Source organism: Galeopterus variegatus, unplaced genomic scaffold (genome assembly GCF_000696425.1).
Source record: "Galeopterus variegatus unplaced genomic scaffold, G_variegatus-3.0.2 Scaffold1672, whole genome shotgun sequence".
NCBI lineage: Eukaryota > Metazoa > Chordata > Mammalia > Dermoptera > Cynocephalidae > Galeopterus > Galeopterus variegatus.
The window spans coordinates 110,391-136,729 of record NW_007727783.1 but is presented as its reverse complement, the minus strand read 5'-3'; the positions used below and the strand labels follow the sequence as shown (position 1 = coordinate 136,729).

At 54.0% G+C, this 26,339-nt stretch overlaps 2 protein-coding genes across 4 annotated transcripts; one reads left to right on the top strand and one right to left on the bottom strand.

Moving 5' to 3' along the window:
* On the top strand, positions 1–7,588 carry PHOSPHO1 (phosphatase, orphan 1). Of its 2 annotated transcripts, none has more exons than XM_008578379.1 (3): positions 1–265; positions 3,799–3,908; positions 5,927–7,588. In XM_008578379.1, exons 2-3 carry the CDS (start codon positions 3,864–3,866, stop codon positions 6,683–6,685), a joined length of 804 nt encoding a protein of 267 aa, XP_008576601.1. In that variant the 5' UTR covers positions 1–265; positions 3,799–3,863; the 3' UTR covers positions 6,686–7,588. The 2 variants fall into 2 exon arrangements, with proteins under 2 accessions (XP_008576601.1, XP_008576600.1); XM_008578378.1 differs by having other exon boundaries at positions 5,806–7,588.
* A 282-nt stretch (positions 7,589–7,870) lies between these two features.
* ABI3 (ABI family, member 3) lies at positions 7,871–18,337 on the bottom strand. Of its 2 annotated transcripts, none has more exons than XM_008578375.1 (8): positions 17,921–18,337; positions 13,236–13,403; positions 11,406–11,582; positions 9,965–10,050; positions 9,652–9,747; positions 9,317–9,474; positions 8,775–8,912; positions 7,871–8,391 (listed from the first exon to the last, which is right to left on the bottom strand). In XM_008578375.1, the coding sequence occupies exons 1-8, from the start codon at positions 18,035–18,037 to the stop codon at positions 8,228–8,230; spliced, it is 1,104 nt and encodes a 367-aa protein (XP_008576597.1). In that variant the 5' UTR covers positions 18,038–18,337; the 3' UTR covers positions 7,871–8,227. The 2 variants fall into 2 exon arrangements, with proteins under 2 accessions (XP_008576597.1, XP_008576599.1); XM_008578377.1 differs by having other exon boundaries at positions 13,254–13,403; positions 17,921–18,093.
* Positions 18,338–26,339: the final 8,002 nt, after the last annotated feature.

The window sequence follows — 26,339 nt, the reverse complement described above, 5'->3', positions numbered from 1 at the left end:
GGGGACGCGGCGGCGGCCCGGGGGGGATGGGGGACAGGTGGAGGGGACGGCCCAAACGGACATCATCCACGGTCCCTCGGGAGTGGAGGGACTCGTGAGCCGAAGCCCAGAAATCCGGGGGTGGGTAAGGCATCGCGTCCCCTCCAATTCCCGTAAGCACCCCTTGCTCCATCCTGCGCCCAATTACCTCAGCTAGCCCCTCTCCCCACTCCTTACACTCCAAACTCAGCTGGGACAGACCTGCCGCCGCCGCCGCTGCCCCCACGTGAGTCCTGGGCCGCCGGAGGTAGGGAAGGGCTGGGGTCCCAGTGTCAGGTGGGGGCTGTGCGGAGTTTGAAGGCGCTCCTTCACGCGCGTGCCAGCGGGGGAGTCCCTGGAGCAAAGGAATGAGTTCCCTTCTCTTCCTACCCCAGGACCGTGGTTCCCGGATATCCCTCCGTCCACGAACCCGGCAAAGCCTAGGAATCCGTGCCCCCTTGCTCCCCGCCACCCACAAGTCCCCTCCTTTCCCGAGCTGCGCACCCCCCGCCCGCATTGGAGCGAAGCGCCCGCCAGCTGGGGGTGTGCCAGAGTGCTTGCTTTCAAGTCACCTCTAAAAATATCTTTCCCCCCACCCCACCGGCAGCTGCCACCTCCCTGCCCCTGCCCAGTGAGCATCCCCTTCCAGCTTGTCTGCCCAGGCAGGGAGAGTCCAGAGGTGCCTCTTAGTCCCAGATCCCTCTGGCACCGGGGTTCCAGGTCATCACTGCCAGCTAGTCAGGACAGCAAGTTCACAGCCCAAGGAAGTCTCCAGGGCAATAGGCGAAGCTCCAGCTGCAACTACCTCAAGAAGTGCCTAGAGACCCCTGATTCTAATCCTGGTTCTGATGCTGTGTGACCCCCAGGATGTAGCTTGACCTCTCTGGTGCTCTGTCTTTCCTATTTGCTGCTTGGGGGTGGTGAGCAAGGAAGGTGGTGAAGTTGGGGTGGCTGCCTGGAGGAGGGAGGAAATAAAAGCTTAGTTTTGGATCTGATTTCTAGTAATTGATATGAGGAGCCTTGTTCTTGGGCAGAGAGGCCTTGTTACTGTGGTATTTCTTTTTCTTTCTTTCTCTCTTTTTTCTTTTTGGCGGCTGGCTGGTATGGGGATCCAAACTGGGGGATCCGAACCCTTGACTTTGGTGTTATAACACCACATACTGTGGTATATCTGGGCCCTCACCCCCATCCTCATCCTGCACTTTTCCTGTGGAAAACTATCCGATGAAACTTTCCTGGAGGCTCCATCCACCTATTAAGAGGGTAATTTCAAACTTAGGGCCTATGCTAATGAGGGGCCTGTTTCTCCTCCCCCATCTCTAGGACCCTCCCACCCACTCCCACAGATTTAATCTAAGAACATTTGTATAAAAGGCGGGAGGAAGCAGGCAAGAATCTGATCTAGTGTGGAGCCAGGGAGGCAGGCACTGCTTTTAGATGGGACTAGAATATGGACTCCCTGCCACCCCCCAGAAACCGTTCTCTTCTCTCCCTTCTCTAGCCTGTGGGAGAAGCTGAGATCCTGCCCCCATTTTCTCTGAGGGACTCTTTGGTGACCACGAAGGGAGTTGATCACTCAGGACAAAGCTGCCAGAGGTAAGGAACCGTTTGGATGGTTATGGGAGGCAGATTTTGACTGGGGACAGGGTCCCTCTGACTACTGTGGGGTGGTGGTCGGGTGTCACAGCATGGCCTTCTCGGTTTCCAGGGGAAGAACCCCAGGATGCCTGGCTTTCTGCTTTGGAAACTGAAAGAAACAAGGGCAATTCACCAAACAATAAGTGTTTAACTGATTTCCCTAAATACTATTATGAGATAAAAAAAAATGTAACTATGTATTTTGCTATGAGAAATGAGAAGTTTTGAGCATAATTAAAGATCAGTAGAATATTCCCCCCCCCCCCCCCCCCCCATCACTCAGGACAAAGCTGCCAGAGGTAAGGAACCGTTTGGATGGTTATGGGAGGCAGATTTTGACTGGGGACAGGGTCCCTCTGACTACTGTGGGGTGGTGGTCGGGTGTCACAGCATGGCCTTCTCGGTTTCCAGGGGAAGAACCCCAGGATGCCTGGCTTTCTGCTTTGGAAACTGAAAGAAACAAGGGCAATTCACCAAACAATAAGTGTTTAACTGATTTCCCTAAATACTATTATGAGATAAAAAAAAATGTAACTATGTATTTTGCTATGAGAAATGAGAAGTTTTGAGCATAATTAAAGATCAGTAGAATATTCCCCCCCCCCCGCCCCCAAGAAAAAGGACAGAAAGAAAAAGAAATAAGGGCAAAGTAATGAGACCTTTTTCTATGGGATGAAAGTTGGTCTCTAGAGGGGTGACTGCTGGTGACCCCTTTGTGTCTTTGTATCTGCCCCTTGCTTCTTCCCGCGCCTGACACGTGCCTGTCCATGTTTGCTTTTATAATGGGAGTGGCATCCCCTGACCTTTCTCCTCTGACTCGCCAGCTCCGGTCAGACATGTGATACCAGCCAGAATTCTGGAAGGCTGAAACTCCCTGTGGACAGGGACTGGGGACAGCCCTCCCACCCACCTGCCAATACATGCCATTCCCTTGTCCCCTATACCACCCCCCCACTTTCTCCTTGACCTGTGTCTCCTCTCCCAACCCCCTCCTTCTCTTTGCCCACTGCCCCATCCAGCTTTGGCCACCTCTCTCAATTCCTAGATTAAAAGTTCTTAGGGAAAAACTGAGACCCATATCCTATCCCTACTGGAGAAGGTGGGAGGAGGTACCTCCAGATGGGGGGTGGTAGAGCCTGTACCCCACTCCTGGAGTGTCCCAGTCCCTCTCTGGGGCAACTGCTTGTCTCTGCTGCCCTGGATGGTCAGGGGAGACTGTCACCTTGACAAAGTCAGAGGGTTTAAAGTGTCAACCATAGTCACCACCAGAGGGCGGTAGCCAGCCAGGCCTTTGCTCTGGTCTAGTCTCCTGGCTCTCAGTATCTTTCCAGTTCTGTCCCTACTGCCTCTGGTCTCTCATTCAACCTCGGGCTGGAGGGGTAGGGGAGTAGGGAGGCAATGGAAGCTGTCAGTGGTGTCCTTTGTAGGCCAAATCCAGTCCCCAAAGCCATACACCCAAGTCCAGCAGAGATTTCATCCTGACTTTCCTGTCTGACTGCCAGACCCTTGAAAGCACTGGAGAGGCCGGTCCCAGACCACCCTTGGGACCCAGAGGTTCCAGCCCCCTAGCTGTGGTACAATAAGCCCTGGTCATCTGCTCCCTCCATTTTGAGGGCAGGACGGCAAAGCTGTGGAAGTGTTCATGAACCTGGCTCTGCCCTCGTAAACAGCATGGCGAGATTGTTAACATTCTGATCCCTTCTCATCTGCTGATGTGTGGGGCTGATGAGTAGTGACAGAATGTGAGTGAAGGTGATCTGTAAACTACGATGCACCATACACATGTAAGGGGCAGTGGTCATACTAGAGAAAAAAAAAAGCACTGGTCTCAGACTCTAAGATCCAGTTTTGAGATCTGTCCCTGCCACTTACAGTGGGTGACCTTTGGCCAAATCAGTTAACCTCTCTGGGTCTCCCATAATATTATCTGTAACCTCCCCAGTGTCAGGGGATTATGAAGAGGATGCTTCACAAGGTGTGTTGTGGTCTGTAAGTGCCGTGCCTATTTGAGTGGTTCTTTTCACTGCAACCCTGGGAGTGGCTCCTGGGGCTCAGCAGGAGGGATAGGGCCAGGTGGGCATTAAGTGGTGGAAGCAAAGCCAGCTGACCAGGCACCCTGAAACAGACTTTTGTGGTTGTCAGGAGCTCTTGATGACGGCTGGAGACCAACAGTCCCTACAGGTGGTGCCCAGGGTGATACATTGACCATGAACGGGTGTTTTCCAGTCGCCGGCCTCCGATGCCTGTCTAGGGTAAGTGGGCGCCTCCAAGGGTCTCTTAGGCTGAGGCCTAAGACTCTATTTTTCCATCACGGGGTGGGAGGAGCCCTATCTAGCCCCTTTTATGCTTGCCCTCTCCCCCACTGGACTTCAAAATCCCAGGAGACTTCCATCCCAGGTGTGGGGTCCTGATACTTTACACCCTCCACTCCAGGGATCCTGAACCACTGAGATGCCCAACAGGATGTTGGTGAGACCAGAGTGTGATTCTAGGGATGAGGATGAAGGGACAGTTCTGTTAGGCAGGCAGATAGCCAGGTTTAAGTCTCAGCTCTGAAATAAAGAGCTTGAACTTCTGTTGCACAAAGTGTGTGTGCCAGGCCATGAACATCCCAGGAAGGTAAAAGGGGGTTAGGAAGAAACCAGAAAGAGGAATGGTTCCATCTCGACTGACTGGGGTGGGAGGCTGGGAGGAAGAAAGGCAGTGTGGTGGGTATTCTGAAGCTGTACGTGATCCGCTCTCTTTGCCCCCTCGCACACAGCTGCTGGAGGGCAAAGGTGGCAGGGACAGGCTGCAGAAGGCTCCTGCTGTCTGCATTTGCTTGCCTTTCTTTGTGTCCTGACACTTCCCCTGTTGTCTCCCATCCTGTCCCCCACCCTCCCCTCAACATGATTCTGGTCCCAGGTCTCCACTTTCTGGAGCTCTCCCACCCCCACTCAGTCTTCCCATCACCCGCCCTCCCTAGCATGACTTCCTCCCAGCCCCCCCACCCCCGCCATGTCTCCACTAACTGCTCCCTCCTTCTCTGCCTTTTCAGCCACTGCTGCTCTCTTTCCTCTCCCTTACCTGTCTCCCAGGTATGTCGTGGCCTGGTTCGGGAGGCTCCTACCTCCCCAAGCCCCACTGGTTCTCCTGCTGCCCGCTTGCTTCGGACTCTGGCAGAAACCCCACCCGCTGACACGTTCCTCCCAGGGAACTGGCAAGTGATTAGTGATGAGCTGTCAGCACAGGGCCCTAAACATTTCTGGAGAAGCTGTGTCCCATCTCTGGATCCCTGCCCAGTGCCATCTGGCTGCAAGCAACTCCCAGAGAGCCTTCCTGGGTCTTGTGTGGTGGATCCACCTATCTGGTTTTTCCAAGGGCTACAAGGCAGTTCTGTGGCCAGTGCAGAAGCCCAGACACTAAACTCTCCAGGCCTGGCATTTAGCTTCCATCCAGGCTTGAGGACCTGGCTCTCATTGTCCACACGCCTTGGATGATGCCAAAGTCTCCCTGGAGCCTGGCTCCTCACTGCCCACCAGAGTCCCGCAAGCCATCTCCCCGCATGGTGCACCATGGTGCAAAAGGAGAATAAGGGGGATGCTCCACATGGGCAAATGGGTGCTTTCACTTGACCGTGTTAGGAAGGAGAAAGCAGAGGGTTCCCTCCACCCTCTCTTTGTCCCCACCAACAACAGGGAGCCATTGGAAGTCTCCAAAACATTCTAGTCCAGAAACCTCCCCAAATAGGTGATCCCTTGGAAGCTGCTTTTCTCTTTTTTTAAGCTGACCCTTGTTAAACTCCAACGGCCCCGAAGGAGAGTAGCAGAAACAGGTGCCGAGGAAGCCCTTCTGGGTTCAGGAGTAGGGTGGTCCTCTGGGCATAAACCCCAGTGCAGTAAACAGAGAGGTACCCAGGGGGTGGGCAGGGAAGGTTGGGGGTGGCGGCGGGGGCGTCGAGTACTCCTCCAGCTTAACCAGCCTTGGGTCCTCCTCAGGTCTCGGATGTGCCAGCGCCTCTGGCCGCGGCTCGCTAACCAGCCTCTCCCCGGCCGGGTCCCGCCAGTGCAGTAAACAGAGAGGTACCCAGGGGGTGGGCAGGGAAGGTTGGGGGTGGCGGCGGGGGCGTCGAGTACTCCTCCAGCTTAACCAGCCTTGGGTCCTCCTCAGGTCTCGGATGTGCCAGCGCCTCTGGCCGCGGCTCGCTAACCAGCCTCTCCCCGGCCGGTTCCCGCCGCGCCGCCTCTCGCTTGCCCCTTCCCCCTCCTGCTCCTCTCCCCCCTGCTCCCAGGACGGCAGGATGGCTGCGCAGGGCGCGCCGCGCTTCCTCCTGACCTTCGACTTCGACGAGACGATCGTGGACGAAAACAGCGACGACTCGATCGTGCGCGCCGCGCCGGGCCAGCGGCTGCCCGAGAGCCTGCGTGCCACCTACCGCGAGGGCTTCTACAACGAGTACATGCAGCGGGTCTTCAAGTACCTGGGCGAGCAGGGCGTGCGGCCGCGGGACCTGCGCGCCATCTACGAGGCCATCCCCCTGTCGCCGGGCATGGGCGACCTGCTGCAGTTTGTGGCCAAGCAGGGCTCCTGTTTCGAGGTTATTCTCGTCTCGGATGCCAACACCTTCGGCGTGGAGAGCGCGCTGCGCGCCGCTGGCCACCACGGCCTGTTCCGCCGCATCTTCAGCAACCCTGCGGGGCCCGACGCGCGGGGACTGCTGGCGCTGCGGCCCTTCCACACACACAGCTGCGCGCGCTGTCCCGCCAACATGTGCAAGCACAAGGTGCTCAGCGACTACCTGCGCGAGCGGGCCCACGACGGCGTGCACTTCGAGCGCCTCTTCTACGTGGGCGACGGCGCCAACGACTTCTGCCCCATGGGGCTGCTGGCGGGCGGCGACGTGGCCTTCCCGCGCCGCGGCTACCCCATGCACCGCCTCATACAGGAGGCGCAGAAGGCCGAGCCCAGCTCCTTCCGCGCCAGCGTGGTGCCCTGGGAAACGGGCGCCGACGTGCGCCTCCATCTGCAACAGGTGCTGAAGACGTGCTGAGGACGGCCGCCGGCAGGGGGCGCCCGGGAGCCCGCGCGGGAAAGGGGGTGGGGAAGGGGGAATCGCGAAAGACAAACCTAGTTTTACTACTCCCTTATCCCTTTCGCTTTGCTATGGCCCTCCGGGAATTTCTGGAATTTCGTCCATTTGGGGGCTGGGGGACGGGGTTTGGAGCCATCCCCATCTATGCAGTTAACCCAGCTCGGCTGCCTCCTCCAGTTTCTGCAAACAGTTAAATTCTGGGTCTGGCCCAAAGGAGGGGTAGGGGTGGGGGTATGCATACCTTGGAAGGCAGCAGTGTTTCCAAAAACCTTGTCCTCCGAACTGGGAGAAAGGGGCTCCCTGGCAGGTGAGAGAAGGAACATCTCCCACTGCTTTAGCCATTGCCTGGGGCCGCGTAACCTCCCCTCCCCCAGTCTTCTGTCAAGGGGACCCAAGATGACGAAATCCTCATGGCCACACCGGACTCCCTGCGGAGACAGATGCTACTCTCCGCCAGCGGCCCCAGGCCGCCTCGATCTTGCTCCCCCCGCCGCGACCCCACACTATTTCTGTACTCGCTACACCTTTTTGCCTCCCTCCCCTCGCCCACCCCTCCAGCACCCCCAGTGGAAAAAAAGCCGGAGGGAACAGTCGCCTCCTGGTGGTGGAAAGAGGTAACACAGTCCGGCTCGGGTCCAGCCAGCCAGGGACCTCGCAGCATGCGACGGTGTCTCCTCGCACCCCAGCCTCGTCTATGCAGCAAGAGACCAGGGACTTCACCAAAGTCGCCCCCGTGGGCTGGGCCTTCCGCGCCCCCCTCCTTCCGTATGGAACAGAAAGCCATGATGTTTAAGTAGAGCCAGCGAAACCCAAGCCCTTTCCCGCTCTGGTGTTTTAGAACTATAAAGGAGGTGAAGGGGAGAGGTGCCTGAGATCTCTCGCGCCGCAGTCTGAGGGGTGAGAATGAGGAGCTCACAGAGCCCCACTTAAGTGAGGGAGGGCTTTTGGGCAAGTGCCCAGCTTAAGGAACCAAAACTGAACACCTAACACACACAGCAAGCAATAGGCAAAAGGGTAAGTTGCAGTCAATGGCTGCAGAGGAGCATCTGGGGTCCAGTGTAGGCAGCACTTAATGAGGACTGAAAAGATGGGAGAGATACTGCTGCTTGGGGACTATAATTAGCAGAAGGCTTTAAACCGGGATGCTTTCAATCCCTCTTCTCTCTGGCCTCGTAGCCCTGCAGGAGGTCATCAGAGTTTTATTCAAGGTTGGCATTTGCAGCTGGAGACCCCACCCTGTGTGGAGTAGGAGTCCTCTGTGGACAAACTCCCTGTTGTCCTCCAGTTCTTTGCCATCTGCTGCAGCAGGCCTCTGGGTACCTCTTCTCTCTTCCCAAAGCCCCTTCTCACCACAGTAGCGGGAAGGGACAGAACACAGCTCACAGCCCAAGAGGTGGGCAGACCTGTTCCCGCTGTGAGTGTGGAGCTGGCTTTGGCCTGGGGCTCAAGAGGCCCGCTCAGGGTACGGCCTGGGGGAGCCACCCGGAGAGCCCCAGGGTGTCAGTAGCTGGGCTCCGCATAGTTCCCAGGGAAGAATCCAGTCCCATCCGAGCTGACGCCCTCGCACCAGCCGTCGGAATAGCGGCGGGTGACGCAGATGATGGTGCCCTCAGAGAAGGAGAGCTCGTTGTCCTTCTGGCGGGTGTATGGGTACAGTGTCACCACTGCGGGTTGGGAGGAGAGGGTGCGGTGAGATGTGCTTCCTATCCCCCCTCCGCCCCCCATGAGGATGCAGGGGCTCAAATGCTGGACTCTAGGGGTCATCAAGGACAGAGAGCTGCAGGGAGGGGGGCGCTTCTTCTAAGCCTCAGGACCCCTCCCCTGCTCAGTTAATATTCAGTACCAATAGCTGCTCTCTTCCCAGTGTGCTTCTGAACTCAGTTCGTCAGAAAATTGTGTGTGTGTGTGGAGGGGGGTGCACAGGCTCACACCTTTACAGAGAGAGGGGGAATGCCTCTGGGGTAGAAGAGTGGGGGTTAGGGCAACCAATAGAGGCCAGAACCCGGGACGCGGGGCCTGGTGCCCTTCAGGCCCAGGAGTCGGGTACCTTTTTCCAAGTATGCAGCGGGGACCCAGCTGGGCTCTTCCGGCCCAAAGCCTGGCGGGGGCGGAGGCGGCAGCTCCAAATCATCCACATCCAGGGGCGGAGGAGGGGGCAGGTCCAGGGGCGGGGGCAGCTCTGCAGCTGGGAGGGAAAGCAGAAGGGCTGCAAGTGGCGCGGGGAGCCCGCCTCAGGAAACTTTGCTGCTGGAGAGCAGGTCCCATAATCTACCCATTTTATGTCATCTTCCTCCAGTCCTCACCCCTCCTGGCTCTCCCACAATGCACGTAGTAGGCGCTCAGTAAGCCCCGAAAGGGAACACTATAGGGTAGTCAGACTGCCCCTGACCTTGAACAAGTCACTTAACCGCTCAGCCTTAGCTGCTTCATATGTTAAATGAGAAAATTGCAAAGCAGCTTCGGGCGCTAAGCTGTGTTAGTTCACTCCCTCCGCCTCCTTGTCCTCCCGTTCCCCCCACCTAGGACGAAGTGCTCCCTGAGGCGGGCGGGGTCAGATCCGAGACGGGTGGGGTGGGCGGAGCTCCTTACCCTGCGGGGGCGGGGACAGATCCTCCAGTGGCGGCAGCAGCTGGAAGACCTCGGCGGCCACTGGCGGAGGAGGTGGGGCCGTGGAGCTGGGGAGAGGTGGGGGCGGGGGTGCTGCCTGCCCCTTGGGCGCGGCGACCCCGCCGACACCTTCGGCGCTGCTGAAGACCGGGGACAGCGGGGCTGGACTCGGTTGGCGGACACCTCCAGCTCAGCATCCCCCACGGCCCCGCCCTCTGACTCTGCCCCTGTGATCCCGAGTCCTCCCAACCGCAGTCGTCACTGTGACAAATCTACCTCCCACCGCCCGCCTTCCCACTTGGACTTGTAGGGCTCACCCGGCCGAGACCAGGGAAGAGGCGGACGAGGCGGCGGAGAGTTTGCCGTCGGGCACCACCGGGAGATGCACCGGCTCCGGGATCCGGGGTGGTCTCCTGGGGGGGAGGGCGGCGTACCGGGAGGACGGAGGAAGGCTTCTGGCCCCCCGGGGATGAGGGGCAGGGAGCAGCCGTAGGAGGGGGAGGTGTGGCGCCAGGACTCAGGCCGCCGTCGTAAGCATCAGGGCTCCAGGCGTCGGGGGCGGGGGGCGGGGTGAGTTTCAGGATCGCGCCGGGCAGGGCCAGGCTGATTTGGATCGCGGTGACACCTTACCCCAGGGTGGCGGTGGAGGGTGTGGCAGGCGCCTTGACGCTCTTTCGAGACAGGGTCCCGGTCCGTGACAGTTGCGTGCTCATGTCCTACGAAGGAGGGGGGCCGGGGCTGACATCTGGGGTGGGGCGACCGTCTCCACCCTTATCCCAGAAAGGAAATGGGGAAGGGAGAGCACGGGGACAGTTCCCACTTCCACTTCCCAGCCCCCTCGCCCGCCCTTCCCCCACACCCACCCCCTTCTTGTCCGTGCCTGCCCAAGGCGCCGACAGAAACCTCCGAGCGCAGACACGGTCTGGCGGCCACTTCCTCTGCGTAGCCACAGCGGGCTGAGGGAGCCCATCATCCCCTCTCCTCCCCCAAACCAATCTCAGAGCCCAGAGAGCTGGAGCCCACCGGCGTGGTGGTCCTTAACTTTGACCAGACCCCAACCCCAGCATGGACTGAGGAGGGGGCGGGGAAAGGAGAGGGCACGTCACAGGCAGAAGTGCCCCACCTGTCACTTTCACAGACCTGTAGGACTTTGAGGAGTTCAGGGAGAAAGGAGTGGGACCCTGGACCTACGGGGGAGTGTACAAGCCCGTGTGCAAGAGGGCACCTCTGTTACTGATGGGGTTTCCCCAAGTGTGGGCACATGGGAAATGATGGTCTCTGTTCGTTCGCTACACTTCGCTAGGGACAAGACAAAAGGGACTTGAGCTGAAGCATAAAGAATTTAAGTTGGAACAGGAAGAACTTGCTGGTGGGGAGGCCTGGTGACTGAAGGAGGGAGTGTAGTTTCCCTTTTTTGGGGGGCTGATATGTTAAGAATATGAAGGGGGTCTTTTAGATACAGGAGAGTCTAATCTAATCTGGAATGTTGAAGTGTGGAGAGGAATTGACAAAACGGGGCGTGATTGTGCACACCCACCCCTGCGTGCTTTCTACACCTTGCAGAAGGAGATGGGCCAAGAAGCAAATGCTGGAGTCATGCTCCCCTCTCTTCACCATGTCTCCTTTGTGTGGCCGCATCCCCACCCCTCCCCACCAACAGCAGCTCTGGGGTGACTGCTCAGTGCGGTGACCTCAAACCCCCAGACAGAGGAAGTTGCTGTTCTCATGTGGCTGGGGAGCCATTCTCATGCACACCCTGATGCCCTCCCTTCCCCCTCTTCCCTTTCACATGCACACCCAGAACCCACAGGGTGGTGGTGGGGGTGCTCAGGATCTCACATTCAGCAGATCATCTGAGTACAGGGTAAAGGCCAGTCATGAAGGGAGGGGATCATGGAAGGATTACAAGATTTGAGGAAGAGGGGGGCTTAGGGTGATGGCTTGAGGGAGTAGAGAAAGAAAGGGGTGGCTTGTTGGGACAAGGGGTGAGGAAAAGAACTGGAAACCTGGAGAGAAGGGAGCCCTGAGGCAGGAGAGGGTGGATGTGGGAAGAGTAGGGGTCCTTCTCTACCTTGATCCCATGGCCAACATCATCCAGGCAGCCAAAGTTGAGGGGTCTCCTGTAGTATGGGGTGAGAGGGGGCAGGCTCTTGGGGGCGATGACCTTCTGGCTGGGGAGCAGCCGCTGGACAGTGGCTAAGGTGCCGATCTCCCTTCGGGCCACCTTCTCCATGTGCATGTTCACCATCTGCATGACAGGGTTTGAGGTGACAGTGGAGGGCGGTCTGTGTCCAGTGCCCTTCCCCCTGAGGGAGGAAGAGGATAGAGATTTGGGGGTAGGGATGGGGACCATGGGAGGCAGTGAGGTCCAGAGAAAGAGTGAGTTTTACACAGCAGTTGAGAAAAGAGTAGCGGGAGAAGGATAGAGCCACTTTGGAGCAACTTCCTGGTGGAAAAGAATGAGGGTTATTATTAGCTGAGCAGGATCAAGAGGAAAAGAGAAAACGGAACATCCCTGGGGATGCTGGGAAGAGACTGAAGCCCCGGGCTGCCTCCAGAGCAGAGTGGGATAATGTGGAGGGGACTGGATCAGCTCTCCCTCTGGGGGGATAAATAAGTGAATTAACTTCCTCCTGGAATGTTCCATGGAGAAACCTGCAGCACTGAGAGGGTGGGAACTCTGGTCTGCTGGGGTGACAGGAAAAGACACACCCCGTGTGCTGGACACGTGGGTGATGCGCAGGCCAGGCCCAATGTGTAGCTGGATCTGTGCACATGCTCCATGGGGCAATTGCTCGGTCAAGGATCCAGGAAGGAAGGAGGAGGGTGTGTATGCTAGAAGAGTTGGGGGTGGGGGGATGCTGTATGGTGGTAGCAGTGCTTCCAGGGCTGAAGATGACCTTGCCAAGCAAGCACCCGGGGGTCTAGGACATTTATTAAGTCACTGCCTATATTCAGATGCAAACAGGGTCCATTTTCTCCTTTCCTGAACTACATAGCCACCACACTACTTTCTAATGTCCAGGGTCACGTAGGGGCAGGAAGAGGATGATCCCTTTCCTCTCCCTCATAAGGATCACAGCTGACACTGCTATAACTAAGACAGGTCAACAAGAGGAAAGCATAACAAATTTGTCGGATTATAGTTTTACCTGACATGGGAGCCGACAGATTGAAGACCCAAAGATACAGGGGAAACTGTCCATTTTTATGCTTAGGTTCTATGAAGAATTGACAGCTGGGTAGAACTGTATTGGACAAAAAGGATATGCTAAGGCTGAGATCTAAGGGTAATAGACAGAGTGAGGAGGCTCAGCAAGGCCTGTGCAGGTTCTTCCTGGACTCTCTATGCAGCATTTCTTCCACCTGGGTGTGGAGTAGGAGCCCGCTCTCATGAGTGACTTAATTTCTTTAGGTCCAGCTGTTATACAGAAAGGTAGGGGGACGGTTTGAGTAATATTTTTAGGCTTGTTGCCTTCTGGCTTAGGGGAAAAGGGGTTCAGTTTCTATGACTCGCCTTGGTAAAAAGGAATTCTGGTTTCTATGGCTTGCCTTGGGGGAGAATGAGGGGCGAGAGACAGGAGGGCAGAAGGTCAGGGAGAAATTGCTTCTGAGGCTGCTTCTGAGGCCTTTGTTTGAGGGTATTGTTTTCTGAGCCCCAACAGGAGAATTCAAAGAAAACAAGAGCTCTCTGCCTTCAGGGAATTCACAGTGTGATGGGGAAACAAGGCCCCCCACTAAGACATTACTTACAGAGATAAGGAGGCCCAGAGAGCTGGGGTAGTGCCACCCTTCTGCAGTAGCGCTGGGCAATTGACGTGGAGGGAGGCAGGAAGGAACCTTTGCTGAACAGGGCTGAATTGTTGGGGGTTGATACAAGATACCTTCTGGCAGCCCTTACCTGGTCCAGCGTGCTTACACGGGCTTCCACCTGCCTCAGGGCAGCCCCCTGCAGGTCCAGCATGCGCAGAGTATGCCCGGCCAGGTTGCCCACCTGGTAGGCCACGCTGGCCAGTGCCTGGGTGGTGAAGGCCATGGTCTCCTCCAGCGCCTTCCGCTTGTCTGTGGCCTGAAATACACACAGCCCTGACCTGAGACCAGCACTTTCCACTGGGTCCTTCGCTGGGTCGGGTAGGATGGGAGAGGATATAGGGAAGGTGGGGGCTGTTATGGGAGAAAGCAGCAACTCTCAGCTTGAGGTGGCTTCCATAAGAATGATGGAATCAGAGGGACTCGGGGGACGTTAGGAAAGCAAATCTGCAGGCGGGGGGAATGGGTGCAAGGAGGGGGAAAAGATACTCCTCCTCTAATAGTCCAGGTGAGGATTGAGTTGAGAAGACCCCACCACCTTCCTGAAGACTTCAGTAACAAGCTCTCCTTCTGGGGGTTGAGGGGCGAATAGCAGAGGAGAAAGAGGAAGGCGATAGTGGTGGGAGGAGACATTCTTAAAAATAAACTAACCAATCTCAGGCCGCACCCTAGACTTTCACACCAAATCCCCTAAGAGTGAGACCAATGAATCTTTAAAAGCCTTTAAAAGCTCCCCAGCTGACTCTTGTGCTCCTTGAGATTGGTTTTTGGGAACTCAGATAAAAAAACTAAGGCTCAGAACGGAGTGGTTTCATTTATTCATTTCTTCTAATAGCTTCCCCATAATGGGCCGGCCCGTGGCTCACTCGGGAGAGTGCGGTGCTAACACCAAGGCCCCGGGTTCGGATCCCATATAGGGATGACCGGTTCGCTCACTGGCTGAGCGTGGTGCTGACAACACCAAGTCAAGGGTTAAGATCCCCTTACCAGTCATCTTTTAAAAAAAATAAAAAATAAAATAAAATAAAATAAAATCCAAACTATTTTTTTTTCACCCTTGACTTGGTGTTGTCAGCACCACACTCTCCCAAGTGAGCCACAGGCCGGCCCCTAAAATCCAAACTTCTAACGATGGCCTATGTACTGCCCCTCCAGGTCTGGCTCCTGCCTTTCTCTTCGCCCTCACCCCCTGCCACTCCCTTCTCACTTACCACCCTCCAGCCACATTGCAATTAGGTTTCTGTTCCAGAACAAGCTGGATTGTTTCTACTGCAGGGCCTTTGCACTTGCTAGAACCCTTCTCATTAGTAGGTCTCAGCTCCTCAGAGACACCTGCCCTCACTACCCTGTTTAAGATTTCCCCTAGCCCACCTCTCTGTGGACTCTATCATATTTATCCCGTTCTCTTTTCTTCATGGCACTTAGCACTATCAAACATCACTTATCTACTTATTTTTTATTATCTATTCCTGCACCACTCACCCTTCTAAAATGTATGTGCCATGAGAGCAGGGAGCTTGTCTGTTTTACTCTGTATCCTATCCCGGAGTAGTGCCCGCCCCCCACAAAAGATACTTAATAAATATGCATTTGTGAGTTAACTAACAGACTGAATGGGGACTCAAGCACTTGCGGGGCACCTTCCTACTGCACGCCAGGTGCTGTGCCAGGTGCTGGTCAGGGTCACTCTGCCAGTCAGTCGAGGAGGGTTGGGCAAGGAGTAGCTGAAGACAAAAGGGGTTGTTTTTTTTCGGTCCCAGATGGGACCTGGGGGCTGGGGCAAAACTTGTCTGGCCTTTTGGTTCCCGAGGCAGCTTCCTCATCTCTGGTCTGGTCATAGAGTTCCTGCACTATAACCTGTACCTTTCTCCAAGAGGCAGGGCCAGTGGACCGACAGGTGAGGCTGCACACTGGGGTCCTGTTGTTGGGCCCCTCAGGTGTCCCTCAGGGCCTGTCATTGGAGAGTAGACCTAGAAACTATCAGAGCAGGGTCCTGAGACAGACCTGGGTGCCTCCAGTGTAGCCTGAGCCAGAACCTTCCAGGAAGCCCATGCTGTGGTTCTCTCCCTGCCTTTCTGTTCCAACAGCAGGGAAAGAGATGCTCACTTGTGTGTCAATTTACATCTCATCAGCATTCGTAACCAAATTTACATCTCATCAGCATATGTCACCAAGAACCTTGAATAGGCAAAGAAATCAACCCAAGATGTTAAAACCAGAAAGGGGACTCATTTGGTTAGAGCACGGTGCTGATAACACCAAGGTCAAGGATTCAGATCCCTGTACTGTCCAGCTGCCAAAAAAGACAAGACAAGAAAAGAAATAAACAAAACTAGAAAGGATAGTAGGTCTTCTTCTAGTTCAAGACCTTCCTTTAATAAGTGTGGAAACAGTACCAGAACAAAGCAATGACTACTCCCAAGTCTGTACCCAGATTTCTTAGCTTGCCTCTCTTCTCCTGTACTGGCATGTGGAATTGTTTACTTGGGCCCAGCTCTAGGTGCCTCGAGCCTGGCTTTCTACTGACCCCTGGTTGGTCTTGGCCCAAAGTTAGGTCTGGAAGGACAAGGGTCTGGGATCCAGCTCGGTGGCTGTCTGCTTGTTCATCACACAAATTACTCTGACTGTAAACTCAATCAACCCTGACTAAGAACTCTGCACTTGACCCCGGTCTGCCCTCCCCCATTCCCCACAGGCTTCCTGACACCTGGTTGAGGGGAGAGAGACGGTGGGGGTGGGGATGGAGGGCGTGGGAACCAGGCCTTATATAAGAGCAGTTCTGAGAAATCATCCGAAACCTTCCTAGGCATTTGCTCCCCATACAAAGATCCTCAGAGAGGCCAGGAAAGGTTGTATAGCCTGGTAGTTAGTGTTCTGCACAAAGGAAGCAAGAGTCCAGGGATTCCAACCTGGGTCAGGGCTTCCGATGTCCTGTGTGTTTTTGCAAGGGTTGCTTCACCTTGTTAGACTTGAATTTTGTTATCTTATGTGCCTTTTTTCTTTCTGATGAAGATTATAATAACAGTAATGGTAATAGCTGCCATTCATTCTGCTCTTCTTAAGGGGCAGGCACTGGTCTAAAGGCTTTAATACTTGATTCCATTTAACTCGTGTAACCAGCCCTGAAGGAAGGCATAAGAATCAGAGGGAAACTTGCCACAGGCCCTGTAGCTGGTAGGTGGCAGAGCTGGAAATTGGACTCAGGTGTTCGTGACCCCAAAGCCTGTGTGCACACTGTGTGTGCAAATAAGAACCCATCTGGAAGTGCTTTGAGATGTGCAGAAGTTACTGAGGGAGTTGAAAGGGGTGCTTGTATCCTGCTTTGCAGGCCATGTTCCATCTCATCTACAGGCCGTCACTCAGCATCTATGCAGACCAAAATTATACCTGGGGTAGCATTTTTAGCTACAGATTTAGGGAGTGGGCCCTGCAGTCAGATTTCTGGGTTTGAATCCAGACTTTTACACTAGCTTGGAGACCGCTGGGAAAGTGACTTATCCTTTCCAAATCTTAGCTTCCTCACTGTGAAGTGGGCATTGTGCTCACCTCACAGTTCCAGGGTGGGGACAAAATGAGGCCATGCAGGTAACAAGGCTGGCGCAAGCAAGGGTGCAGAGCGTTTGAACTGCTATTATCACCGATTCTTTGTGATCTGCCATTTTCCCATCTGCCCGTGCTCCTTTTTTTTTTTTTTTTTTTCTCCCAGCACTCTTACTATGCTAGGAGGTCCCCATTCCTCTGCTCACAATTTGGTTAGAGAAATGAAGTTTTGCCCAGGGGGTGACAGGGTAGCCTGTAGCTCTTAAGACAGCAGAGGAAACCGAGGATGGAGAGTGCAAACAGTCTTAAAGTCATACAGGGTTCAGATCCCCTTACTGGCCAGCCACCAAAATATAAATAAATAAATTTAATAAAGTCATACAGCATGTCAGGGAAGCAGACAGATGGAGACGACAGAGCTCAGTGCCAGGGGTCAGGGAGGCCTGCGCTGATGTCGTTTTGGAGCTGTGTGACCTTGTACAGGTCACCTCCCCTCCCCGAGCTGTTGTTTCCACATCCATAAAATAGAAATTATGATACTCGTCTCCCAAGGTAGTTGTAAGGTTTCATGAAATAACAGAAGTGTTCAATCATGGTTGAGTTCCCTTGCCCCTCTTCCCTGATCCAGTCATCTACATTATCAGTTCTGGAACAACCACACGATTTAAAAACCACCCTGTTATAAAATGCCACCCTCCTCCTCTCTGGCTGGTAGCCTGCTCCCAGCAGTCATGTTGTCCATCCCCCTGCCTCTGGGTCAGACCCACTTTCTTTAACCCAGCCTACTATGACTTCTCTCCGCCTCTCCCTCAACTATCAAGGAAAGAACTCCTTTCCCTTGTCCATCTCAAGTTCACCGCAGTGCTTGGGAAGTTCTTCTGAAGTCTTGCCTAGGGCCAGCCTGAAAACAGAATGATGCGCCAGCATTTGTGTGAGGACAAGGTCCTTGGGTCTCTGGAGTACGGGGCTCTGGGGGAGATGAACCTGGGCTGAGGCCTGAGAACAGCATGGAACAGCACTGCCTGTCCCCTGACATCTCTGAGGCTCCGAGAGAAGGAAGGGGAACACGGAGGGCTCAGGTAGCATGGGGTCAGGGTTAAGTTTTGGGGACTGAGATGAAGCCAAAGTCCGGAGCGGGAGGATTTCTCGGCCAAGGCCCAGGACAAGTACCTGTCGGGTTTGTCCCATGACCCCGCCTGGGCCTAGGGTGTCAGGGGCTGTGCCCGTTCCACCTACCTGCATGTAGTTGTCCTCACAGTAGTCTGCGACTCGCAGCAGGGAGCTGTGGTTGCCCCGCAGAGCCTCCCGACCCATGGGGATCTCAAACTCCTGCAGCTGCTGCAGCTCCGCCATCACCCCCAGCCTTGGTCTGGCTCCCCAGGGAGGGAGCCCGCCGGTTTTGAGCCTCACCCCGCCCTTGATTGGTCGCTCTGCCTTCCCTCCCTCTTGCTAGTTTTGGTTTCCTCTGTGTGACAGACCCAAACCTGCTTGCAAAGGGCAGACATGCTCACTCTGGGACAAGAGGAAGTCAGTCCCTGCTCCCTGGGCCTGCGCCTCTCTGTCTGCTGTCCTGAGGAAGGGGGAAGCCAGGGCCTCGTTTGGGGGCCCAGCCCCTGATCCCACCCAGCAGAGGAAACCGAGGTAGGGGCAGCTATGATTACGCCCTGCGATTGGTCCCAGAGAGGAAACTTGTCAGTGGGGGGATGGGATGGGAGACTGAGGAGGAAGGGGGCTGGCCTGCTATGGGGGGGCAGAGGTGGATTTTCCAGTCATGGAAGTGGGGAGGAAAGGGCAGAGGGTGGGGGCTTCCTTGGGAAGCTCAGGGATGAGTCACCAAGGGATGGGGGAGTGGACAGTGGAGAGGATATAGAAACCAGTCATACTGGGGAGGACGGTGGGGCGCCCGCACAGCAAAAATGGAAATCAGCTGATGCAGCAGCCAGAGGGATCTGGGCTGGACACCAGGAAGACACAGCCAGAGGTTCCCGGAGAAAAGCTACCAAGCCTGAGAAGGGTCATGTGTGATGAAGACCTGCTATACATGCTCTGTGCCTGCAAGCAGGACAAGACAAAATGGGCCAAGTGTAGTGTGAGGGACTGAAGTTAGACAACAAGCAGGACTTGGACTTGAGAACCCCCAGATTCAAATTCCAGATTAACTTGTCGGATTTAGGAAGCAGCAGTGGACAGAGCACTGAGCCTGACTCAGAAGGTATGGGATCTCGTTCACGCATAAACAGGGGAGTTGGACTAGATGACCCCAAGATCCTGTCCTGATCTCAAATTCTTAGAGCTTACAGCTGTGAGTGGGACTGGGGTCCTGGAGCAGGGCAAGTTGGGATAGACCCTGGGTCTCCTCTCTGCCCCTCCCACTACCCCATCTGTTGTCCTAGAGGCAGGAGAATAAGAGGGTCCCTCATTGACCATACTGGTCTCTTAGCATCTGCCCCTCGAGAGGGGAGAGGGTCCCTTGTCATTGGACAAGTGTCAGCCAGAGGGAGGCATGCAGGCAAAGAAGCAGAGTCACAGGCGTTAGAAGTGGCCATGGCCCCAAGTACTAACTGCCACAGCGTCATGAGCAAGGACTACATTTTTATTGAATGAGTGAATGATGGGTAAGCTAGGAGAAACTTGTCAGGTGAAATTGTGGGGACCCAATGGGGGACACAAGGACTTCTTGGATTAGGGCAGTTAGGAGCTGGTCTAGAACTTGCCTCATTGGGAAGAAGAGCCTCAAAGCAGGCTCAGAGGTAGGGGAGGGGAGGGGTGAAGGGAGAAGGCAGGGGAAGGGGGGCGTGTGGGGCTGGAGGGTGGGAACTGGGGAAGTAGGACCCCTGGGGGTCACTAAAGCCAGGGAGGTCACTAAAGGAGTGGAGCTGCTGCAGGGAGCAGGGTGGTGAAGGTGGCCTAGAGACATACAGATTGAAGGTGGCCTCTACTTCCTAGTTTGTTTTTGCCGGGAGAATGTCAGCGTCTCTGCGCTGGTGGCAGTGAGGGCTGAAGGCTCAGGAGGGTGGATGGGCTTAGAATCTTGAGCCTATGATCAGCTTAGGCATCAGAGATTTTGGTTTCCAGACCATCTGCTTTATCTGAAGATTTTCAGCTGAAGAGTTAGGAGGCTCAAACACCATCTTGTCTGGGTCCGGGACAAGTGATTTGGAGGGCGTACTCTTCCCTGGAAGGTGAGAGGGGCTGAGGTTGCACTGGGCTGGGATCTAGTCTTAGTATTATTGAGGTTAGGCACCAGGCAGGCCTTCCTCATAACCCTGCAGTGATAATAATAACAATGGTATTATCAGTAATAACGATAAATGTATTAAGTGCTCATTGTGTGCCAGGCAGTGTATTAAAATATTTTATGTGTGTTATTTTCTTAGGACTCACAATAAGCATATGAGGTAGGAACTATTCTTATAGTCATTTTGCAGATGGAGAAACTAAGACTCTGAGGCTGAGTGGCTTGCCTGAGGCCACACAGTGAGGAAGCAGCAGAGCCAGGATCAGGGCTGGAGTCTGGAAGATTCCAGAGCCCCTCCTCTTTGAGCACTAGGGTATCCTCTCCCGTGCTGGGACTTGGAGACAAAAAAAGAAAACTTCTCCCTGAGTCATTATGTGGAACAATAACTTTGCTTCCCAAATCTTCCCCACTGAAAGAAATTCCTTTTTCTCCCTTCTCTGTTTCCTCCTTAGACAGGTCCTTATCCAAGGACAAAGATTGTGCCTCTTCCATCAGACTGGGAGCTTCCTCTCCCGAGGCGAGACTCAGGATGGGGCAGGGGGTGGAAAGATGGAGTGACTAAATGTTGAAAGATGAGGGACCAACCCAGGGATCTGAGAGATCCCAGGGACGTGACCTGAGGGGCAGGGCAGGGAAGAGGACGGGAGCTGAGGTGTGGCGGGAGCTGGACGGGCTGATGGGATTTATGATCCCAGCTGCTGCATCCTTTCCCGGACCAGGTCTCTCCAGGGCAGGATGGCCCAGGAGCTCAGCGAGAAGGAGCTACTGAAGCTGGAGGTGGATCAGCTGAAGAGGGAGATCAAGAACCCGAGAGTCCTGGTGAGCCTCCCCTCCCTCCCTGCTCGCCTCTTCCCCATCCCTTCCTGTTCCTGACGGAGCTGGCATGTGAAGGAGGAAGTGATGGAAAAGGGAATGGTGGGACCTTTCCAGGGCAGCAGAGAGAGCAGGAGGTGCCTCATGGATGGGATATACAAGCAGGCTGAGGTTTGACCCCATGTAAGTGAGATCCTTGCAGAGCTCAGTGTAGACGCACCACACTAGCCCCGTCTAGCCCCGTCCCTGGGCAGGGACTGGCCAAGCATCCCATGGAGGTAAGAGTCACTGTTTGTGGGTCAGCTTGGGAAACTCACACCCCCTCATACCTGGCTGCCCCTCCGTCTTTCTTCACCTCCGCCTGCATCCCCCCGCTTGCCCAGAAGCCTGTTTTTCTGGGACTGACCAAGTTGTGGATCCTGAGAAACAAACAAGGGGTGCACCCCTACTTTGTGTTCTCACAGATTTCCAAATCGGGAAAGGAAATCAAGGATTATGTGGAGGCCCAAGCAGGAAGCGACCCTCTTCTCAAAGGCGTCCCTGAGGACAAGAATCCCTTCAAGGAGAAAGGCACCTGTATGATAAGCTGATGGCACCGAACTCCTCGCCCTGAGCGTCTGCCCCTCCTCAGCCAGGACCAAGTGTCCTAGGACACCCAGGGTACCAGTGACTCCTAACCTCTCTTAGTCACAGATGAGTAAAGATACCTAACAAATGCGTTGCCAATCTATTCCCCAAACCCATCTCTTTTCTCCCATCGTCTCCTCCACCTGCTGGTCACCTGCTGACCCCGCTTGGAAACACTCTGAGGAGAGCTTTGCTGGCTGAGCCGTTTGCACCATGGGTGGCGAGCGCGAAGAGTCTGCAATGCCCTGAGACCCCAGAGGGCAGTCCGCTCCTTAGAATCCCTCCATCTTTTCCCTCCACTCTCTTCATAGAAAAAAAGCATTTCCACATCAGAGGAGTCTGGGTTGGGGGCTGGAGAAGGGGGTCCATTTTCCCCCATTTCATGTCCTATCCTGTGGTCCTCTTCCTAGTCACTGAGGTCAGCCCAGATGGTCTGATGACAAACAGTTAGAAAAGTTGTGATTTCATAATTTATTTAATATTATTGAGTGTCTATTATGTGCTGGGCACTAGGGATAGAAGTGTGAGCAAGACGAATATAGTTCCTGTTCTTATAGGATTTAGCGGAAAAGACATAAAACTATTTACAATTATGTCAATAAATGCTACAATGGGGAGAGTCCAGGGTGGTGTAGGAACACACAGCAGACAGACACTCAGGGCGATGAATAAGGTCAGTGTGAATGCCAGTGGAGAGGGCGGGAGGACACGAGGCTGGACAGGGAGGTCGGGGGTCAAGTCTTGAAGGACCTTTCTCGAGCTCAGTTAAGGATTTTCTTCTTCATCCTGACAGCAATAGGAAGCCTCGGAGGTATTTGAGCAACCAAGGGACAGGCTTCAATTAGCAGAAGGGGGGCTGGGGGTGCAATGATGGACGAGACTGATTCTAGGCCTTGTCAGCAAGGAGAGTACTGTCTGGAGGAGCCACCAACAAACCAACACTCACGACACAATGTGCTCAGTGAGCGCCAGAGAGGTCTGCGTGGCATATGATGGGAGGGCTCCCTAACCCGGCTGAATGGGGCTATTGAGTCCTGGGAGGGAGGGCAGAAAAGGCCTGTAGAAGGAGGTGATATCTGGAGCTGAGTGCTAAATGGTTAGGCTGCAAATGGGTGGATGGATGGCACTTCTGGTTGAAGGAGCAGTATAAACAGAGGCATAGATATGGGTAAAGAAAGAACCGTGTTTTGAACAGGAACACCAACCAGGATGGAGCTGGAATCTTAAGAGCGAGGCTTAGATTCTTAGGATATGCTGCTGGAAAGGTGGGCTTGGAGGTGATCCGAGGGGTCTTGCTTGGTGAGCTAAACAACCTTGTCTGCTGCGAGTGACTTGGTAATGTTGGCACTTGGAAGGAAATTTGCTTTTGATGAGATTGAAAGAGGGAAGAGTAGAGGCAGCGAGACAGAAGGAGGTGATTGATCGGAGAGAGAAGAGGAGGGACTGAATTAGGGCAGTGGCCGTAAGCTTGGGGGTGCGGTAGATTGAAGAGTTCTTTGCAAAATAAAGTTCTCAGATCTTGATATCTCATTGAGTGATGGGAAAGGGAGAGCGAGCTGTCAAGGATGAGCGCCAAGTTTCTGACGTGGGGGATTTACTAGACAGGTTGCAAGCAAGTCTCTGAAAACAAACCTAACACAACGCAGTGATCCTACATACAGCTTCAAGCTCAGCCTCCCTTCCCCAGCAGGCCACAGCCCAAAGTCACACGAAAGGTGAGGTTATGGGGTCACTGTGGTCAGAATCCAGGATCTCCAGTTCCCAATTCCATCCATCTCACCATTCTGCAAACCAGTGTAAATTCAACCACTCTCAATATCATCTGCTCAAAAGAGAGAAAAGAAGAGGAAGGAAAAAGAGAAAACATTTAAATACAATGATTCTTATTTTGAAAAAAATGGGGAAGGGTAAATATTCCATACAGCTCCAGCCGTAAGAAAGGAAAAACCAGTGGGGGCCACCCATCCCCACCTCTACCCATAGATCCTTGAGTTTTTTAGCCATGAAAGAAAAGCACCATGTGTTGTTACTGGGTCAGTTCAGAGCACACCCAGCAGCCTTTGACAGCACCTCGTCTTTGCACAGCAGTGTCTCCTAGCTGCACCACCCTGGCTCTTTACCAGGCCAGCCCATCACTGTGTAAAGCCACCTGCTTTCAGATGATGGACACATGATGACATCAGCAAGTCCCGTCAACATTAGCTCCTTCCTTACTTCCTTTTCTTTTTTTTCTTCAGTAGTTTTATTTTGAAATAATTTTAGATTTACGGAAGAGTTGCAAAGATAGTACAGAGTTCTCACATACCTTTCAACCAGCATCCCCCATGTTAACATCTTACATAACCATGGTACTTTATAATAAAGGAATTGGATTTCCCTAGCTTTTTCTATGAATGTCATTTTTCTGCTCCAGGATCCACATTACAATTACTGTCTTACTTCTTTTGCTGGGAAGAGCTTCTTGGTTGGAGATAGCAAGGTCTAGGATACCATGGCCATCTAGAAGACGTTTCATGAGTCCATGGATGGTGGTATTGGCAGGGACATGAACCACAGGGAATGCAGGCCCAATTCCTGAACAAATGCCTATTCCAGTGAGGACAACTCTCTGTCCCCTCCACTGACCTGGCACCAGAGAAGTGGCCAGTCGCCTTGAGGCCTGGTACTATATGAGGGGCCCAAGGTTGTGACCGCTGCTGGCTCGTTGGACAGTGGTGGAGCTACACTGGCCTTGAGGAAGGGAAGTCCATGCTGTTCCATCCATGCGTAATCTCTGTTTCTGCTTCTCTGGCTGCTTTGTTCCATGAGTCCTTGTCAGCTCAGTGGTCATCCTGTCTGTTGATTATAAAGAGCCTCTTCTGCAGAGGGACCTTCTGGTAAACATGCTCATGACACTTGAATATTTTCAGTCTCCATGCTCACCAAAGAGGTCCAGCCACAATAGCTCTCTCCCTGATCTTCTTGCCTTCGGTTCTTCAATTATGCTCCAAGACCTTGGTCATCTGACCAGAACCTTAATTGCTTCCCAGGAATCAGAGAGGAAGAAATTCTTTTTTCTGCTGATTTTCAGGCCCACCCTGAGAAAAGCAGCTCCCAGAGAAAGGGGAACCACTATGACCTAGCCACTCAGACATGATTAGGCACTGAACTGGGGAGGTGGAGTAAGAATGAAGAAGAAGTGATGAATTGGAGAGATAATTAGGAAGTAAAATTTTCAGGAGCTGGAGATTGATTGGATGATGGAAGGACAGAGAAGAAACTATCCGGGATGACTTCAACTTTCTTCCTTTTTACGATTGGGTAACCGGTGGCGTCACCAGTCGGAGAGCTCTCCACCCCAGGTGATTCTATATGACTCTCTACGCTTCTCCTCCCTCCCCTTGTGCCCCATCAAGAGTCACGGAGAGGTGGCAGCTGATACTACAAAAGTGGACGAGATTGCTCAAGAGGGCTGTGTAGACCTAGAAGACAGGGCCAAGAATAGAACTTGGAGGAGCCCCAGCAACTCAGGCTGGGCTGGAAGGCGAAGGGGTTAGAGGATCAAGAGTGGAAGGTCAGAGGTGGGAAGACACCACGCAGAGACAGAGCAATGGAAATTCCGATGATCCTGAGCAGTGAAATGATGCCAACCAGGAAAAGAGAGGAAGAGGGAGGGAGTGGTCTTGCCTTCCTTGATTTCCTGGTTAAATAACATCAGGCTGAATCATTCTCAAGTTGCAAATTCTATATCACCTTCCTTTCACACTCCACCAGAGGCTGCCGGGGGGGATTCCTAGGTCTCAGAAGGAAAGGAAGGGGACAGGGAACAGCTGACTGGTTAATGTGGTACTCAGCTCCTGGAGCTGACTTTTGCTCGGAAAAAACCACCTCTCGCACCCTCTGCCTTCTGGATCTTACCCAGGAAGCCTGGAGGGAGTGGCGTGGGGACAGGGTCTTGTCTGCTTGGCATCTTGGTGCTTTGGGCAGAGGGTGATTACCCCACCCTGACCTCAGGGGCTCTAGGAAAGTTAGTCAAAGCCTCCTGCCCCCACCCCCAATTCCCTACCTAAGCTTGAGGCCTGGGGACAGGACCAGCCTTTATGGACATTCAACCTACAATGTCACTGCATTTAGAAGGGCCCACGCTTGGTTTTACTCTCTGCTGTCACTGTCTTGAAATTCTTAATTTTTGAACAAAGTCCCCTCTATTTTGCACTAGGGCCCATATATTATAACACCGTGCTCTAACCAACGGAGCTAACTGGTCAGCACTGACTTTGTTTTGTTTCGGTCTTTTTGGCAGCTGGCCGCTATGTGGATATGAACCCGTGACCTTGGGGTTACAAGGCTGCCCTCTAACCAACTGAGCTAACCAGACAACCCAATGACAACTTAACTTGGCAGGAACTTTAGCAGGGGCGACTCCATTTTTTTTCTTAGTCTGCTCTGTTGGGGCCTAGTGCAGGAGCTTAGTCCAAAACGACAGCCTCTTATGATTTTTCTTTAACAGAAGCTGGGTAAGGGGAGGAGAGAAGAAGTGACTCTGGAGTAGTTTCTCAGCGTCCCCTCAACCCCTCTGACTTTCTTATTCTCTACCAGACCACGGAAATGGGAAAAGTGGGTGACTTCTCACCTGTAGTGCCAGAGCCGAGGAAGCAGGGAGGCCAGGAGAGGAGAGAGAGGAAAGGAGAGAACAAGCAGGCCCTGTCTCTCCCCTGCCCACCCACCCGCCTCCCATCTAATCATGCTAATTCCCAGCCTGCTACTAATCCCTGATGGTTCTACCTTCTAAGTCTCTCACAGGCTTCCGTGTTTATCGCTTTCCTCCCTCTGCCAGACCCATGGTTAAAGACCCAGGCCTTTCACCCTGATGACTCGACAGCCTCCTGCCTGGCCCAGCTGCCGCCCACGCTCCACTGAGCTCCTAGTGTATTCTTCGTGGCTCCCTTGCTTAAAACCCTTCTTGACTCTCCACTCCCTATAAAATCAAGTCAAGAT

Coding starts and splice junctions, on each gene's coding strand:
- ABI3 (XM_008578375.1), bottom strand. CDS start 18,037: ATGGCGGAGCTGCAGCAGCTGCAGGAGTTTGAGATCCCCATGGGTCGG. Junction 10,051..11,405: donor ATGTTGGCCATGGGATCAAG/GTAGAGAAGGAC, acceptor CCTCCTTCGTAG/GACATGAGCACGCAACTGTC. Junction 9,475..9,651: donor TCTTCCCTGGTCTCGGCCGG/GTGAGCCCTACA, acceptor CCCGGTCTTCAG/CAGCGCCGAAGGTGTCGGCG.
- PHOSPHO1 (XM_008578378.1), top strand. CDS start 5,813: ATGTGCCAGCGCCTCTGGCCGCGGCTCGCTAACCAGCCTCTCCCCGGC.